Source organism: Ambystoma mexicanum, chromosome 4p (genome assembly GCF_040938575.1).
Source record: "Ambystoma mexicanum isolate Mex_15411 chromosome 4p, UKY_AmexF1_1, whole genome shotgun sequence".
NCBI lineage: Eukaryota > Metazoa > Chordata > Amphibia > Caudata > Ambystomatidae > Ambystoma > Ambystoma mexicanum.
Window position 1 is genome coordinate 735,396,888 of NC_090927.1, and position 13,848 is coordinate 735,410,735.

Sequence of the window (13,848 nt, forward strand, 5' to 3'; positions counted from 1 at the left end):
CAGAAAAGTATAGCCTCTGATATTTTAGGTGGTTACCAGACATTTTAGGTTATGCCCGCTCTTCCAGCTCACCTGAGTGCCTTGCACAGAGGATTCAACCATGCAATGCGTATCTCTGCACACTGCACATGTCTTACTCTTGTGATTACAAAGGCTATCTTACTTCTGTATATATTTGCACATTTTGTATACTATGTACTTTGTAATTTCTGTGTATATTTGTGCATATTGGTGTATATTAATTGTATATTTATAACTATGTAAGCTTTGCATTTTCATACTGCTCTGCTGTTTTACCCACGGGTTTGGTGCGCATAACAAATGAACAAACAAACAAACAAGCATGTCAGTTTCCCCATAATAAAGTGAGCGAAAAGCCCAGGGGAGTGCAGCTGAAGGCTGTGCTCCCCTGGCTGGCAATGTCAGACTATGGTGTTCAAACAGCAGCAAAAAGTTGTGGGGTACATAACTGGAGGTAAAACTTCACATAAATGGGAATCTTTCCTAACATGGCTGCCCTGCTAATGACCTGCCACTGGACCGGTCTTTGAAATGTGAACGCTGTGGCCTTGGCTCTGATCGCGTGGGCATGGATGTTAGCTGGAAGCGGTTTGTGCTGCCCTTCATAGGCAGCCTTGATGGCCGAAACCATCCACCTTGCTATAGAGGCCTTGGAAGCCTGATAACCCAGCCTTGACAGCCTTAAGGTGACAAAGAGAGCATCCGACTTGTGGAAGCTCCTGGTCCTGTCCAGATAACATTTCAGAGCATGCCTGACTTCAAGCCAGTGAAGGACCCTCTGAGCATTGTCTTTAGGAGCTTATGATCCGCAAAGAAAGTAGGTAAGACTATCTGCTCATTTAGATGGAAAGAAGAAACTACCATGGGCAAGAACGCTGGATGAGTTCTCAGGACCACCTTATCTCTGAAAAGTAGTGTACAGTTCTGAAGCCACTAGTGCTTGGATCTCGCTAACTCAGCTGGCTGACGTAATTATCAATTAACCTACCCAATTCTAGAGAACTGGGTGTCGCTTCATCCCGACATACTGGAAGAATTTTCGCTTCTCTGTTTACAGCACTGTCCTCTACCTGATTCTATCAGGTAACTCATACTACTCTAGTTTATGGGCAATGTCAGACTAATCTAGTCACTCCATGTGGGCCATAGGGCTCTATATATACACATTTGCATATTTGTGTCCAGGATATACATTTGAACTAACTATTAGCATGTCACCTTAGTGATTGAAAACCATGCAAATTATAATCAGCCATACAATTATGTGGATATGAAAACAGTGACAGTTTAACCATGGGAACCACAGAAACAATGTTTATGGTAATGAAACCAGCTTGAATTGATAGGTATTCTTGTGTTAATATATGTTGGCATACTCAAAAAGCATGCCTTCTAATGTATAAATATTTTGTTTAGAGTCTGTTGAGGCCTATGAAGAAGAGGCGTCCAGTCTCGAAACGCGTCGCCACCCAGAAACAGACTACTGGCAACACTCCTTCATTCTTCATTCTTCACTTGTTTTTTGCAAATGTACTGAGATTGCTTTTGTCTTTACACCCAAAAGCCTGTACTTAAAAATAATAACATATGCACTTATGTGCTTTTCAAATAACATTTTGTGTTTGAAACTTCGTGTGTTTAAATACCATTTAATTACTCAAAGAATTTATTTCCTCGAGGATATAGTAGTTGGATTATCCAACACACCCTACAGTGTGCAGGGGACGGGAGGGTTCAAAATTTGAATCTTTTCCTTTTTTGCTGTTATTTGTAGAGGTCTTGTGCCAGGATCTCAGTTCCTCCCCGCACCTTTAAAATTTAAATACCATTATTTTTTACGTTTCTCTAAATAATCAGTATACTAGGTTGTGCACCTGCCTTGGTATTTTCTTTTTCAAAGGGTTTGTGCGCCAGGGTAGCAAACACTACATTGAGGTCCCCACCCGGATGTAGTTTTTTGATGGGCGGGTAGAGCCTGGTGAGGCCCGCCACATGTCGCTTAACCACCGGGTTGGAGGAAGAGAGGACTTCCTCTTCCGAGTTCCGGTAGGCTCCTATGGCCGCCAGGTAAGTACGGCATGTGTCTATTTGCACTCCTGAGTGTGCCAGGTGTGCAGAGAAGGAAAGCAAATCGTCCAACATGCAAGTAAGCGGATCAATCACCTTAGAGTCCGCCCAGTGGCAAAACCTAATCCATTTACTTTTGTACTGGCTCCTAGTAGCGCTGGCTCCAAGTGCCCTGAACGATGTCGCAGTTAGCCTGCGACAGCCCCAGATGCTTCAGTGTGACCTGCTCAGGAACCACGCTGTGAGGGCTAACTTCTGCGGGACAGGCTGGGTGACCCTGCCCCCCCCTGCTGTGAGAGAAGGTGAGATGGGCCCAATGGCAGATAAATGGGAGGCCTTTCCGAGAGGCTGAGCATCTCGGAGAACCTTGGTCTCGCCGGCCACACAGAGCTATCAGAATGATGCTGATTCTCAGGGGAGTGGGAGGAAATGCATATGCAGTCATGCTGTTCCACTGTATCTGGAAGGCATTGCCCAGGGAGCCAGGGCCCGGCGAAGACGTGAACTGCAGGCACTTCTTGTTGTACCAGGTGGCAAAGAGATCCACCTGAGGATGCCCCCATGTGCTAAAGATCATTCAATTGCCATTTGCAATTGTCCGCCTCCAGGTTGGACTCCCCCTGGAGGTGGATTGCACCCAAGTAGATATTGTTCTCCAGGGCCCAACTGCCACATGCTGACTGCAAGGCTGCACAGCAGGGGGGGAGGAGGGGGGACCTGGTGCCACCCTGCTTGTTGATGCAATACATGTTGGTGGAGTTGTCGGACTGAATGAGGACCACCTTGCCACAGCTAAACGGCAAGAAAACCCTGAGAGCGAGCCAGATAGCTTTCAGCTCCAGCCAGTTGACATGGGCCTCCTGTTCCTGGACGCGGTGGTTGTCCACGTTAGCGTCCCAGCCTTCCAGGGAGGAATCCGTGGTAATGGTCGCTTGCAGGGCTGCTTGCTGGAAGGGCCTGCCTGTCCGCAGGTTGCAGTCCATGGACCACCAGACAAGGTCCTGATGTAGAAAGGGAGGTATGCTGTCAAGCTCCGCTTGGGAGCCCCGCTCCTGATTGCACGAGTCTGCGAAGTGCAGCTGTAATCTCCTCATCTTGAGCCTCGTGTGAGGTACTGCCAGTAGGAACGCTGCCATGATACCCAATAGATGCTAGTACCACCAGGCTGAGGTCACTTGGCTGCTGAGAAAATGACCTGTGGCCCTCTTGATGGCCATGATCTTGTCCTCCGAGGGGAAAACCCTCTTAGAGCTTGTGTCCCAGATGAGGCCCAGAAAAGTCAGGCTCTGTGTAGGCTGCAGCTGAGATTTCTTGTGATTGATAGAAAATCCCAGTTAGTGGAGTGTGAACATAAGGGCGGAGGAAGTGTGGTGAACCTTCTCTGGGGATCTCGCCCTGATGATCCAGTTGTCCACGTACAGGTAGACATGGTGACCTTGGGCCCTGAGAAGGGCTGCCACTGCATTCATAAATCTGGTAAAGACCCTGGGGGCTGAGTTGAGGCAGGAGGGTAGAACCTTGTATTGAAAATGTAAGGTCATGATCCTGAACCATGGAAAGGACTGAAGAGGCTGCCAAATTGGGACGTGTAGAAACGTGTCCTTCAAATCCAGGGAAAACATCCAATCTCCCCTGCACAGTGTCTCTGCAATAAGCGCTGGCGTAACCATCTTGAACTTTTGAAGAGGGAGGGACAGTGTTAGGCAGAATCCTGTGCAGTGCCCTTAGGGACCAATACATACAATTAAAACTACAAGTGGCAATACAAGTTTTACCTTTGATACAAGCCTGTACTACTATGTTAAAGTGGTAGCAGTAGCGGAGCAGCCAGGCTTATCTCAAGAGTATATGAGCAGTAGCAGAGATTACTCAAAGGGACCCCAACTGCTGTGACTCAAGCAAACACTGACTCAAGGTTTCAGGTAAAAAACATAAGTACATTTATTTTTAAACCGTTTGTTATAAACACGACACTTCTATTAATTCAAAACCACACGTAAAATACACTACAACCAACCAATTCACTTTGTACGGTATAACTTCAAGGTAAGTACCCTACGTTTTAACGGACCGGTGTTGTGAAACAAAGGACGTTACCGGGAATACATTTGCGATCACTTTTTGACAGTAATGACAGTTCGGTCTTGCTAAAGAAACGCATATCCGTGGCAAGAAATGTTACCGGGGCAAAAACACACTTAGCACCTGAGATACCCAGAGTGAGTTGGGGGCAAAAATCATAGGCAATACTTTTGTCAAGGCAGACAGAATCAGAGAACACTCAGACAGAAATTCAAGAGTCAATAGGCCGAAGCCAGTGTCAAGTGGAACCGGGTTCCTGTTGTCGAGGATCACACAGTCGGACAGTTCACGATTCAACGTAGCCAGGAGTAGTTAGATATTGTCAATGGAGGAAGCAAAAGTTATAAGAAGGAGGGAAGATAAGGACAAGCCTTGTAGGAGGAGAAAAAGGGATTCACCCGATTTCCTCAAGCAGAACACAGTACCTTATTCAATGAAGGACCTGGTGCCACGGCAGTTGTTCCTGGTAGTTTTCTGCAGACCCACAGTTCCTGGAGCTTCGGCAAGAAGGAGGACGTCTGGAGGGGTCTGCAAAACACAGGGCTGAAGCCGGGAGCAGTGACGGTGAATAAAAGGTGCGCTCCTTAAAAACAGGAGAGGCTCTTCAGATGGCTATCCGGACCACTACAGCATTGTGCAGCGATTTCGACCACAAAGAGGATCCTCTGGCTGAAGAAGATGAGCTGGTTATCCCACCAGGCTCGAGGGAAGAAGACTCCGGTCTGGATCTTCTCTAGTCGGCGAAGGGTAGATCGCTTAGGACTGCAGCAGGGCTTCACCGGGACGGGATAGTTGCAGCAGCCGACTTCTTCTCCGCTTCTCTTCAGTTCCTTGTAGTTACAGTGGCGACTCTGACTTCCAGCCCAAGAGTCCTGCCTTTCATGCGAAAATCCCCCATTCACACAGCCTGGCTGTCAATCACGCAGCAGGGGGGTTGTCCACCCGGGACAACCACCTCAGCCAATCATAGCAAAGTGTGACATGGGTTTCCTAGGATACCCTGTGCAGGGGGTGACTACACCCCTCCCTCACATTCAGCCCACCTAGAGACCCAGGCGCCCAGAGGAGTGCTTCTTGGCAGAAGCCCACCAAAAGACAGTGAGCAAAGGAGGCAAACCTGGTTTGCCACGCAAAGTAAAACACAAGAAGGACTTTCACAAAAAGAAATGGCAAATAAACCTGACCGGAGCCAAAAGAAAATATTTGGTGAAGTGGGTTTAAGTTTGAGGCTAATATAATAGCCTGAAACAGTACCACGTTTATATAGTATGATCGCGGTAGAAAGGTTAGGGTAGATACCACTGCCACCAGCCAAGTCTAAATGTTAAAAGAGCGAAACAATGCTCTAGGAGGTACAGATAAAAAGGGCTAAGGATTAACCCTTTTCAGTACTCCATGTAAGATGGGGTGTACTGGATATGTGGTTAAATGACTAAGTAAAGTTAATGGCAACTTTAGCCTTTTCTGGGGGACAGTAGTCAGCCCCAGAAATGGAGTCGGTGGGAAGTCTAAAAGACAACCCTCTGTCACTGCACTGAAGGTGCTGTGTAACACGCAAAAGAAGGGGCTACTGAAGTGGTGTACTCCAGAGCCCACAATCACAAAAACAGGTGAAATACACATAGTAAAACATGGGTAAGAGTGGGGGAAAAGCTCACACTCTTACCAAGTGGAAAAAAATAACTCCAGAAATCCAGCAAAGCTGCTGAGGGACTCACTAGGTAAGGGAAATTAGCCATTAAATGAGAATTCTCCCTAACAGACAGGTTCTGGGTCGAAAGATCCAATACAACTCTCAGGCCAGCCTGATTCTGTTATGGCGATAATCCTGGAGTAGAAGCCCAAGCCTCGCTGGGAGGCTGGGTCTTCCTCCGCTGCCTGGCTTTCTACGAGCAAACGAATTTCCGTCAGAGTTGTAGTCCCAATCTGTGGGAGTGGAGGGGAGGAGAGCGTAAACAATCGGTATGCGGTAACCCGTGGACACCAAGGATAGGATCAAGGAATCTGTGAACCTCTGATGCCAAGATTGTGCGTGAAGGGCAAGCCTGCCTCCCACCGGAGACACGTGGACCCAAAGGGGCACGTCATGCCTTCTTTCCCTCTGAGGCTGGTGTGGAGGAGGGGGACTAAAAGAAGCCTTTGCTCCCCCACACCCCTTCTGCTGCTTGCGCCGGTGCTGACTTGGAGAACGGTCAGGCTGTCTCGAACTCCGTTCTTGGAAGCATCAGAACCTGCTGAAAGCCCGCCCCTTGTCGAAACTTTGATGCGACTGGGTGTATGCCTTGGGCGTGGCCTTCGGGAGGATAAAGACTTTGCAGTTTGGGAACTGTTTTTCTTTTTATCTAGCTCCTCATCGGTGGTGGAATGAAAGGTCGCCACCCTCGAATGGAAGGTCCAATATGCATTCCTGGACGTCCGGGTTGAACTTGGTAGCCCGTAGCCAGACAGTCCTTCTCATGTCTGCGGCGATGCAGATGGCACAGCCTGAGGTGTCAATGTGCGCCAGAGTGGACTCCATGATGTATTGCGTCACCAATTTAGCTTCTGCCAGCCCTGCCAAGAAACGTGCCTGGCTCTGCACTGGAAGTTCTGGGAGGAAGTCAGCTATTTCCCCACAAAGGCTCTGATTAACGGCTGCCAACATGGAGTCTGCGTTGGATTGACGAAGGTGCAGTGAGGCGTTGGAATAAACCTTTCCGTAAGCCTCCAAGATCTTCTCCTTGCCTAGAAGCGCTGAGGATGAGGTGGCCAAGGACGACAGAGGCTTGGAGTAGAGTGATGCTGCATTGATCACTGAAGAGTGCAGTTGAGGGTGTGCCGACAGCAAGAGTGGATCACCCTCCAATTGCCAATACTTGGCGTTGAGGTGGTGATTGACAGGCTGGGCTGAATGGGGTTTAAGGCATCCTTTTTGGCCAAAGCAACAACATCCTTCTGCATCGGGATCCCCGTTCTAGCCGCGTAGCGTAGAGTGAGGACCTCAGCCAGGAGCCCCCCCCCCGCTGGTTGTTCGACCTCGGGTTGAGGAAGCCCCAAATATTCAGCCAAACCTGAGAGCCGTTCATGAAAGGCCTTAGCTGAGGAAAGCGTGTCGGGGTCCTCCTCCTCTTCTGCGTCCACCAGGGTGTCCGGTTGGTCCGGTGCGGGTGGAGGAGTGCTGGGCGCTGAGGGCTGCAGTGTAGGAACCAGAGCCGATGGCTGCTGTGGAGGCTGGTATGGAACTGCCTGAACTGTGGGAGGAAGGGAAGCCGTAATCGAAGGACCCGGCATGGGCAGCAGGGGCTGCACAGGGGCCCGAGGCGCCGGAGCCATGGGAGGAATGACTATGGGTGCCGGCAGTGTGGTGGGGTGGTAGGTGGTATTGACGGAGTAGCGGGCAGCTCTGCATACTCTGCCTTGATGGCTGCGGGGTAAATCTGCCCTGCGATGCTGATGGATAAGCTGTAGGCCACGTACCTAGTTGAGACCAGTCCCACTTTGAAACTCGTTCTCCCACCTGCTCCGCAACCAGGGAGTGGTATTGGACGAGCAGCCATCTTGCCTGTCGCGATTTTGTCGGGCTGCGTGCCATGTGCCAAAGTCGTGGAGCTCGCCTCGCTGGGCCCGGCCCCCTCCATGACACTTGGTTGTGGAGCATGAGACCTACCCTGTACCTCAGGACAGGGCCTGGTACGCGTGTTGCCCTCGGCCGAATCGCTGGTAGTGCTGCATACAGGCGGCCCCTCAGGCATCTGTCCGGTACTAGGGTGTGGCCCCTTGGGTGGACACCCAGCAAAAGAACCTTGCGGTCCCTCAGCACTTTCACCGGAAGGATCTAATGACCCCTCGACCTGACGGCCGGGAGCTGAAGTAGCCTTGGTACCGGTGCTAGTGCGAGAACCTGACTGGTTCCTCCCGCTCGGGCGTTTCTTTGGGAAGGAGTCACCCTTGCGGGGTGCGATGGAAAAAAGCTGCCCTACCTTGGGCCTTGACTTGTGTCTAAGTCCCTGGAGGAGACTTCTCAAAGCACTCCCTCCACTGAGCTAACCTGTTCTTCAGAGCGTGCAGTGTAAGCGTGTCACACGCGGTACAACCCTCCGAGCCATGATCGGATCAAGGCAGCAGAGGCAAAGAGGGTGGGGGTCGGACATAGGGAAGAGCCCTGCGCAAGATGGACACCTGCTGAAGCCAGCGGACGTTGACATGCGCTGGGGAGGACGTGGCGCCAGAGTACCGAGTACCTGATTAAGACCAAAAACAGAAAACTAAAGACAGAAGAAAGTATCCGGGGAAGAGCGCTTGGTATTACAAGGCGAAAGCCAAATCCAGGAGCGCTGGTGAAAGCGGTCTGTTCCGGTCGACGTGGAAAAGGGGAGAGGGGTGGTGCCGGTACGTGGAGTCAGGGGAGCGCATGCTCCCAGGGCCGCACTGCAGAGCGCCTCGAAATTTAAAGGGGAAGTCGTTTTTTTCTGGGAAAAAGTTTCCGTCTCCTCTCCCTAGCGAGGGACGCCCACGCAGTATGGAGGAAAGGGGACGGGACGGAGGAGTAAGGCATATACTGTCAGGATCCAACACTGACTTGCATACTATAGTTCGTGCAGGCTTTGAAACCCCAGGCCATTGGAGGGTTTGGCATGGCACAGTAAATAGTTAGCAGGGCTAAGTTGCATTCACAGACACATACTGAGTGCACAGTTAAAATGGAATGAGGCCACTGGCTACAACGGCTTTATATATTCTGGTTTCTGTGGCTGAAGATAAACACTAAAAAAACCTAGATAACATATAAAAAGAGTGAGAACACATATACAGTACCAATAACTTATCATTCAACTATACAAAACTCTCTACAGGGGCAGATAATGATAAAACAAACCTCATTTCATACACATTACTGAATAATGCTGTTCTGTTTGTAAGCTTACCTCTTCTTCTGAGTCAGACAACACTTTTTTCTTAATGCGGTTATAGAGAGGAATTATGTCATAGCAAGTCTGGTCCCTGCAACCCAAACAAAATGTGTGTGTTAATTGCTGTACTACATTATATATTTTGTTTTAGTAATATAAACTTAAAGCTAATTTGGTAAGTTAACAAAATAACACTTTACTTACCCAATTACTACCCTTGTTACCTTTCTTTCTGATGGATTTTGCTCCAACAGATTGCTCATCCGAGATATCCTTCTAAGAATTGGCCGTCATGGGAAAACATTTGATCAGCATTGGAAGCGATTTGAGATATGTTACGTACCTGTAACACCTGTTCTCCAGCATTGGTATCTTTCACAGATTCACATGCAACCCTCCCCTCCTATCCCGCCTAAGGTTCTAGTTGGTTTGTTGTGGAGGACTTTTACAATAGCACACCATGTCATAAAACGCTTCCATTTGCTATTGTGGCAGGAAACTGTAGACTTAGCCTATGCTTCTGGAAGAACGTCCCTACACTCTTGAGGCATGGGTATTTGTCCAAATTCCGAACCAGGCTTTCAGGTGTAGAGAGGCCGGGTCGTGGTGCAGGAGTGATCTCTTGTGCCCGGACAGGAGGTTGACAATTGGTGGCAGTCAAATGGGAGGTGTCACTGAGAGGTTGAGAAGCTCCGAGAACCAGAACTGCCTCAGCCATTCTGGCGCCACTAAAATCAGTTTGCACTGACTGTGTGAAGGACTTACGGAATAAAGGGGGGCAGAATGCACAAGAATGCATGAAGAAGCGTGTTCAGCCATGGAAACAAGAAAGCGTCTGCCAGGTTTCCTTGTTGCAGGAATCTGCTGGTGAACGTCTTGCACTTTGCATTCTCCATGGTGGCAAAGTGATCTATGGTCCAGGAGTTCCCACATTCCAGAGGATCGGCTATTGAGTTGTGGATACCTGGCAGATGAAATGGGGACATGAACATCCTGTGAGTCAGAGCCCATTTCCACTGGGACTGAGCTTCCGTGGAGACGAGTAAGTTTCGGTCGGGTGCCACCTTGTCTCCGAATGTAGAACATTGTGGAGGTGTTGTCCATTGTTAAGAAATATTTTCTTTTAGCAACTTTACCTCCATGGCTTCCCAAGGAACCCCATTATTTTTGAAAGAAAAGCCTTCAGCGTGTTGCTGTGAGGAAGATTTTCTCAGTTGCACTGCTCCAGGAGGAGGCCTTTTAATCTGCCACAAGCCACGCACAGCACATAGAACATAAGTGCAGGCAGCAAAGTGCAGTTGCTGCAGTTTGCGCAGGGGCAGTACAGGATAACAGTGAACCTGCTACATGTTGTGAATATGTGTAGATATTTGTGTTAAGACCTTTGTGTGTGTGCTACTGCCATACTCTGCTCATCTTTTTTACATCATGCCTTTCCCGCACCTGGCACGGTAAATCTACGAAGTGTTCCACCAAAAAGTCTCTGTTCCGCTTTCACCATCAGACTCTCTGCCCCTCAATGAACCTGCTTTGTGTCTGGTGAATGTGGTTTGTTCTTCTACCAGTGGAATAAGTCAGGGGATGGGGGTGAGTGGGTGTTCGTCAGACTGTCCGAAGACACTGCTCATCCCTATGGTAGTCGCTACTACTACCTCAGCATTACCTATTGAGGTGCATAACCCTTTACCGTGAGGTTGAGAAGGAGAAATTACTTACCAATGTTCTTTCTATGGAGTCTTCTACCACACACTCGTCAGATCGATCTCCCTTCCAGTGTCAGCTTCTCAGAAAACTTTTCAAAAAGGGTTGTAGTGCACCTCGGCTCGCCCGTTCATCCCTTTTGAATCGATACAGCGGTGGTCGACTCCGGATGGGATGTTGGACGTCGCACATATACTGCATCACCTCGCCCCTGTACCTCAGTTCCCCACCTTTTTTTCTCCCCAAAGACAAGCCCCCGGGGAAGAAGAATCAGACGATTCGTCTGAAACAGCCATAACTCATAGAAAAAAGTAAAACCGAACAAGGGTTTCTATTTTTTTACAAATAGAGAGAACAGAACCTCAAAAGGATACGAAAACACACAGATAAGTTCTACAGCAGCCTTTTAAATGAGAGTTCGCTTCTTTCTCGCAATAAGGAAATTAATCATCAACTGCAGGCTCTTTCATAGCGGGGCTGGCTGGAAGGGTGATGAGGAATCTGTGGGAGAAGAATCCATAGAAAGAACATCACGGTAAGTAATTTCTCCTTCAACGCATGGCCTTTCTACCACAGATAACTCATATTTACAAGCAGTATGTGTGAAGGAGGAAGGATGAAAGTTCCTACACAAGGCAACATTGTAAAACCACTTTCCCAAAACCGGCATCAGCTCCATGGGCTACATCCAGGCAAAAGTGTTTGGTGAAGGTATGCAGTGAACACCAAGTTGCCGCTAGGCAGATGTCCCTCACTGGCACCCCCCTTTGCAGAGCCGAAGAGGCTGCCACTCCCCTAGTGGGCTGGTCTCTGATGCCCAGAGGGAATTCCTTCCCTGCATTGAGATAACATTCTGAAATGCAGAGTGTGATCATCTAGAGATGGATTGCTTGGAGACATCAAAACCCTTTCTTGCCAACAAAAAGGCTATGAACAGGTGGTCCGGTTTCGAAAATTCGGCCGATCCCACAACATGAAAGCTAAGAGCCCTTTTCGGGTCTAGCCTATGAAACAGCTCCTTCTCCTTGGAAGCATGCAGAGGCAGGTAAAAAACTGGCAGGTCAATAGCCTAGGACAGATGTAACTATGAGACAACTTTGGGTAAAATCCCTGGTCGTACCTTAAAGGGGACGTTCGCTCAGAATTTTACTGTCCCAATCGATCAGGCATGTATTTTTAAGCTTGCTGTCAGCGTTCTTAAAACAATGTCCTATGCATTTTAGCTTACTGGTTGGACGCTGCCACCTTGTGCTAATGTTATCCGTTGATACATCGCCCTAAATTCAAGTGCGCTCGCTGCAACAATATAGATCGCAGGCCCCTCAAACTGACACCACTAGACGCTTACGCCCCTTTTCACAACACCAATGCACATCTCATGTCAACGTCCTCTGTGCGCAGTCTATTGATGTGTAGCCATGGAAATGCCAAGATGCCTCGCCCCTCAGAATGTGTAAACAAACCCATTTTGATCACACAACAGAGTTTCTATTTCATTCGTGTCAGTGTATTGTTTCGAGCCTCTTTGACTTGTTTCTGCTCTGTTCAGCTATCTTTCCAGTTCGACACCCCGCGAACAGGTACTTGCACCATCTGAACTCATTGAACTCAGCAGTAGTGATGATCAATTACCAGAGCCTGAACCCAGTTGCATGGAAGACGTTTCCACCTGGTGTACCTGCGATGGTTGCAAGGTTATGCCAACCGAGGTGGAGAACTGCTGCTGCCGAGAAAACTCGGGATGCTTGGCCCACATAGTCGAAGAAGACCGTTACGGAGCTGCATCACTTCAGGGCAGCCTGCCTCACAAGATCTGTGTTGCGGGTGACGATGGTCCTTAAGCACGAACCTCGAGCAACAGTTCACACTTGTAATCCAAGTAATTAGTAAATTTACTCTAGATCCGATGTATGCTTGACAACTGAGACAGCTAACATTTGATGTTCTCCTAAATCATTGCAACTTCCATCGATCACCGACTAATGTTTTTTTCTGTAATTTGAATACATTTATGGTACTAATGTATAACCAGAGTACTCATCACTAGATGTAATGTCTGAACAATTACGTTTCTTTCCCTTTGACCTTAAAAACAATATTTCTGTAGGTCCCAAACTGTTCTTGCTTCAATGGGCGTTCACATTTGTAATTTTTCAAAACTTCAAGTAGCGTTTCAAACTAAATAAGTACAGTTATCTGGTTCATTCTAGTAAAATATTTCTGTTCATCTTTTATAGGTGGTACATGCTGGTGGCCTATTGTGCATTTAGATGACGGATTAATGGAGGGATTGGATTCTGCGTTCAACAAGTAATAACTGCCTGTGTCGTTCTGGCCATTTGTGTGAAATTCCCCAGTGACAGCGGACAGTACAAGAGATTTTTACACACAGTACAACAACCGCATCCATACAATTTGTAGTTTGTTTGTTCCATCTACATTACCAAGTTAATATGAATAGCTGTTTGAATTTTTCAGTAAGTCAACAACACGTCCAAATGTCCAGGAGGTTTATGAAAGAAGTTTGATGAAGTTTTGTACACGACTCATGCCCATCCATTCCCCTTCAGTATCAATGGCAGTTCCCACCTATGACCGTGTGCTCCAGAGGGGGCTGGGTGCAGGGGGACCCTCAAGGTGCTAAAACACCCTTTACACCTCAAAGGGGTCTACAGCACTGCAACCATTGTCCACATGGGCTCCCCAGACCTAGTGCCTCCAGACTCCCCTTTATTTGAAGACCCCATCCCTGCAATCAACATATTTATGTATGCCGTGAACATCCTCATACCCATGCTGGCTGCATGGGAATGAGGATGTCAAACATTAGCATTGAAGCTTGGTGGGTGTCAACGAACACGTCACACATACATTGATAGTTCACATCTATGCAATCCACAAGGTACATCGCCATCAATCTACTTGTTACCAGACTTGCTCAATCGGCTCATCTGTTTGTCCAAGTAAGGGTTGGTGAACTATTTTGTTCTGTAGTTTCATCGATCGTTGGTTAGAACGTTTGCATGGCTTACCAAATGTACACCATATTCTCATTTAAATATATCTCTAAGAGTTCAACATTATCAAG

General features: G+C 48.1%; 1 protein-coding gene across 2 annotated transcripts in view; it reads right to left on the reverse strand.

Annotated features, from left to right (window-relative positions):
* The window catches only part of PHIP (pleckstrin homology domain interacting protein), a 2,101,228-nt gene that overhangs the window by 487,717 nt on the left and 1,599,663 nt on the right, over positions 1-13,848 (reverse strand). For both annotated transcript variants that reach the window (XM_069606291.1, XM_069606290.1), the window contains exon 33: positions 9,075-9,150. In XM_069606291.1, the coding sequence (XP_069462392.1) occupies positions 9,075-9,150 (76 nt within the window). The remainder of the gene's footprint in view (positions 1-9,074; positions 9,151-13,848) is intronic.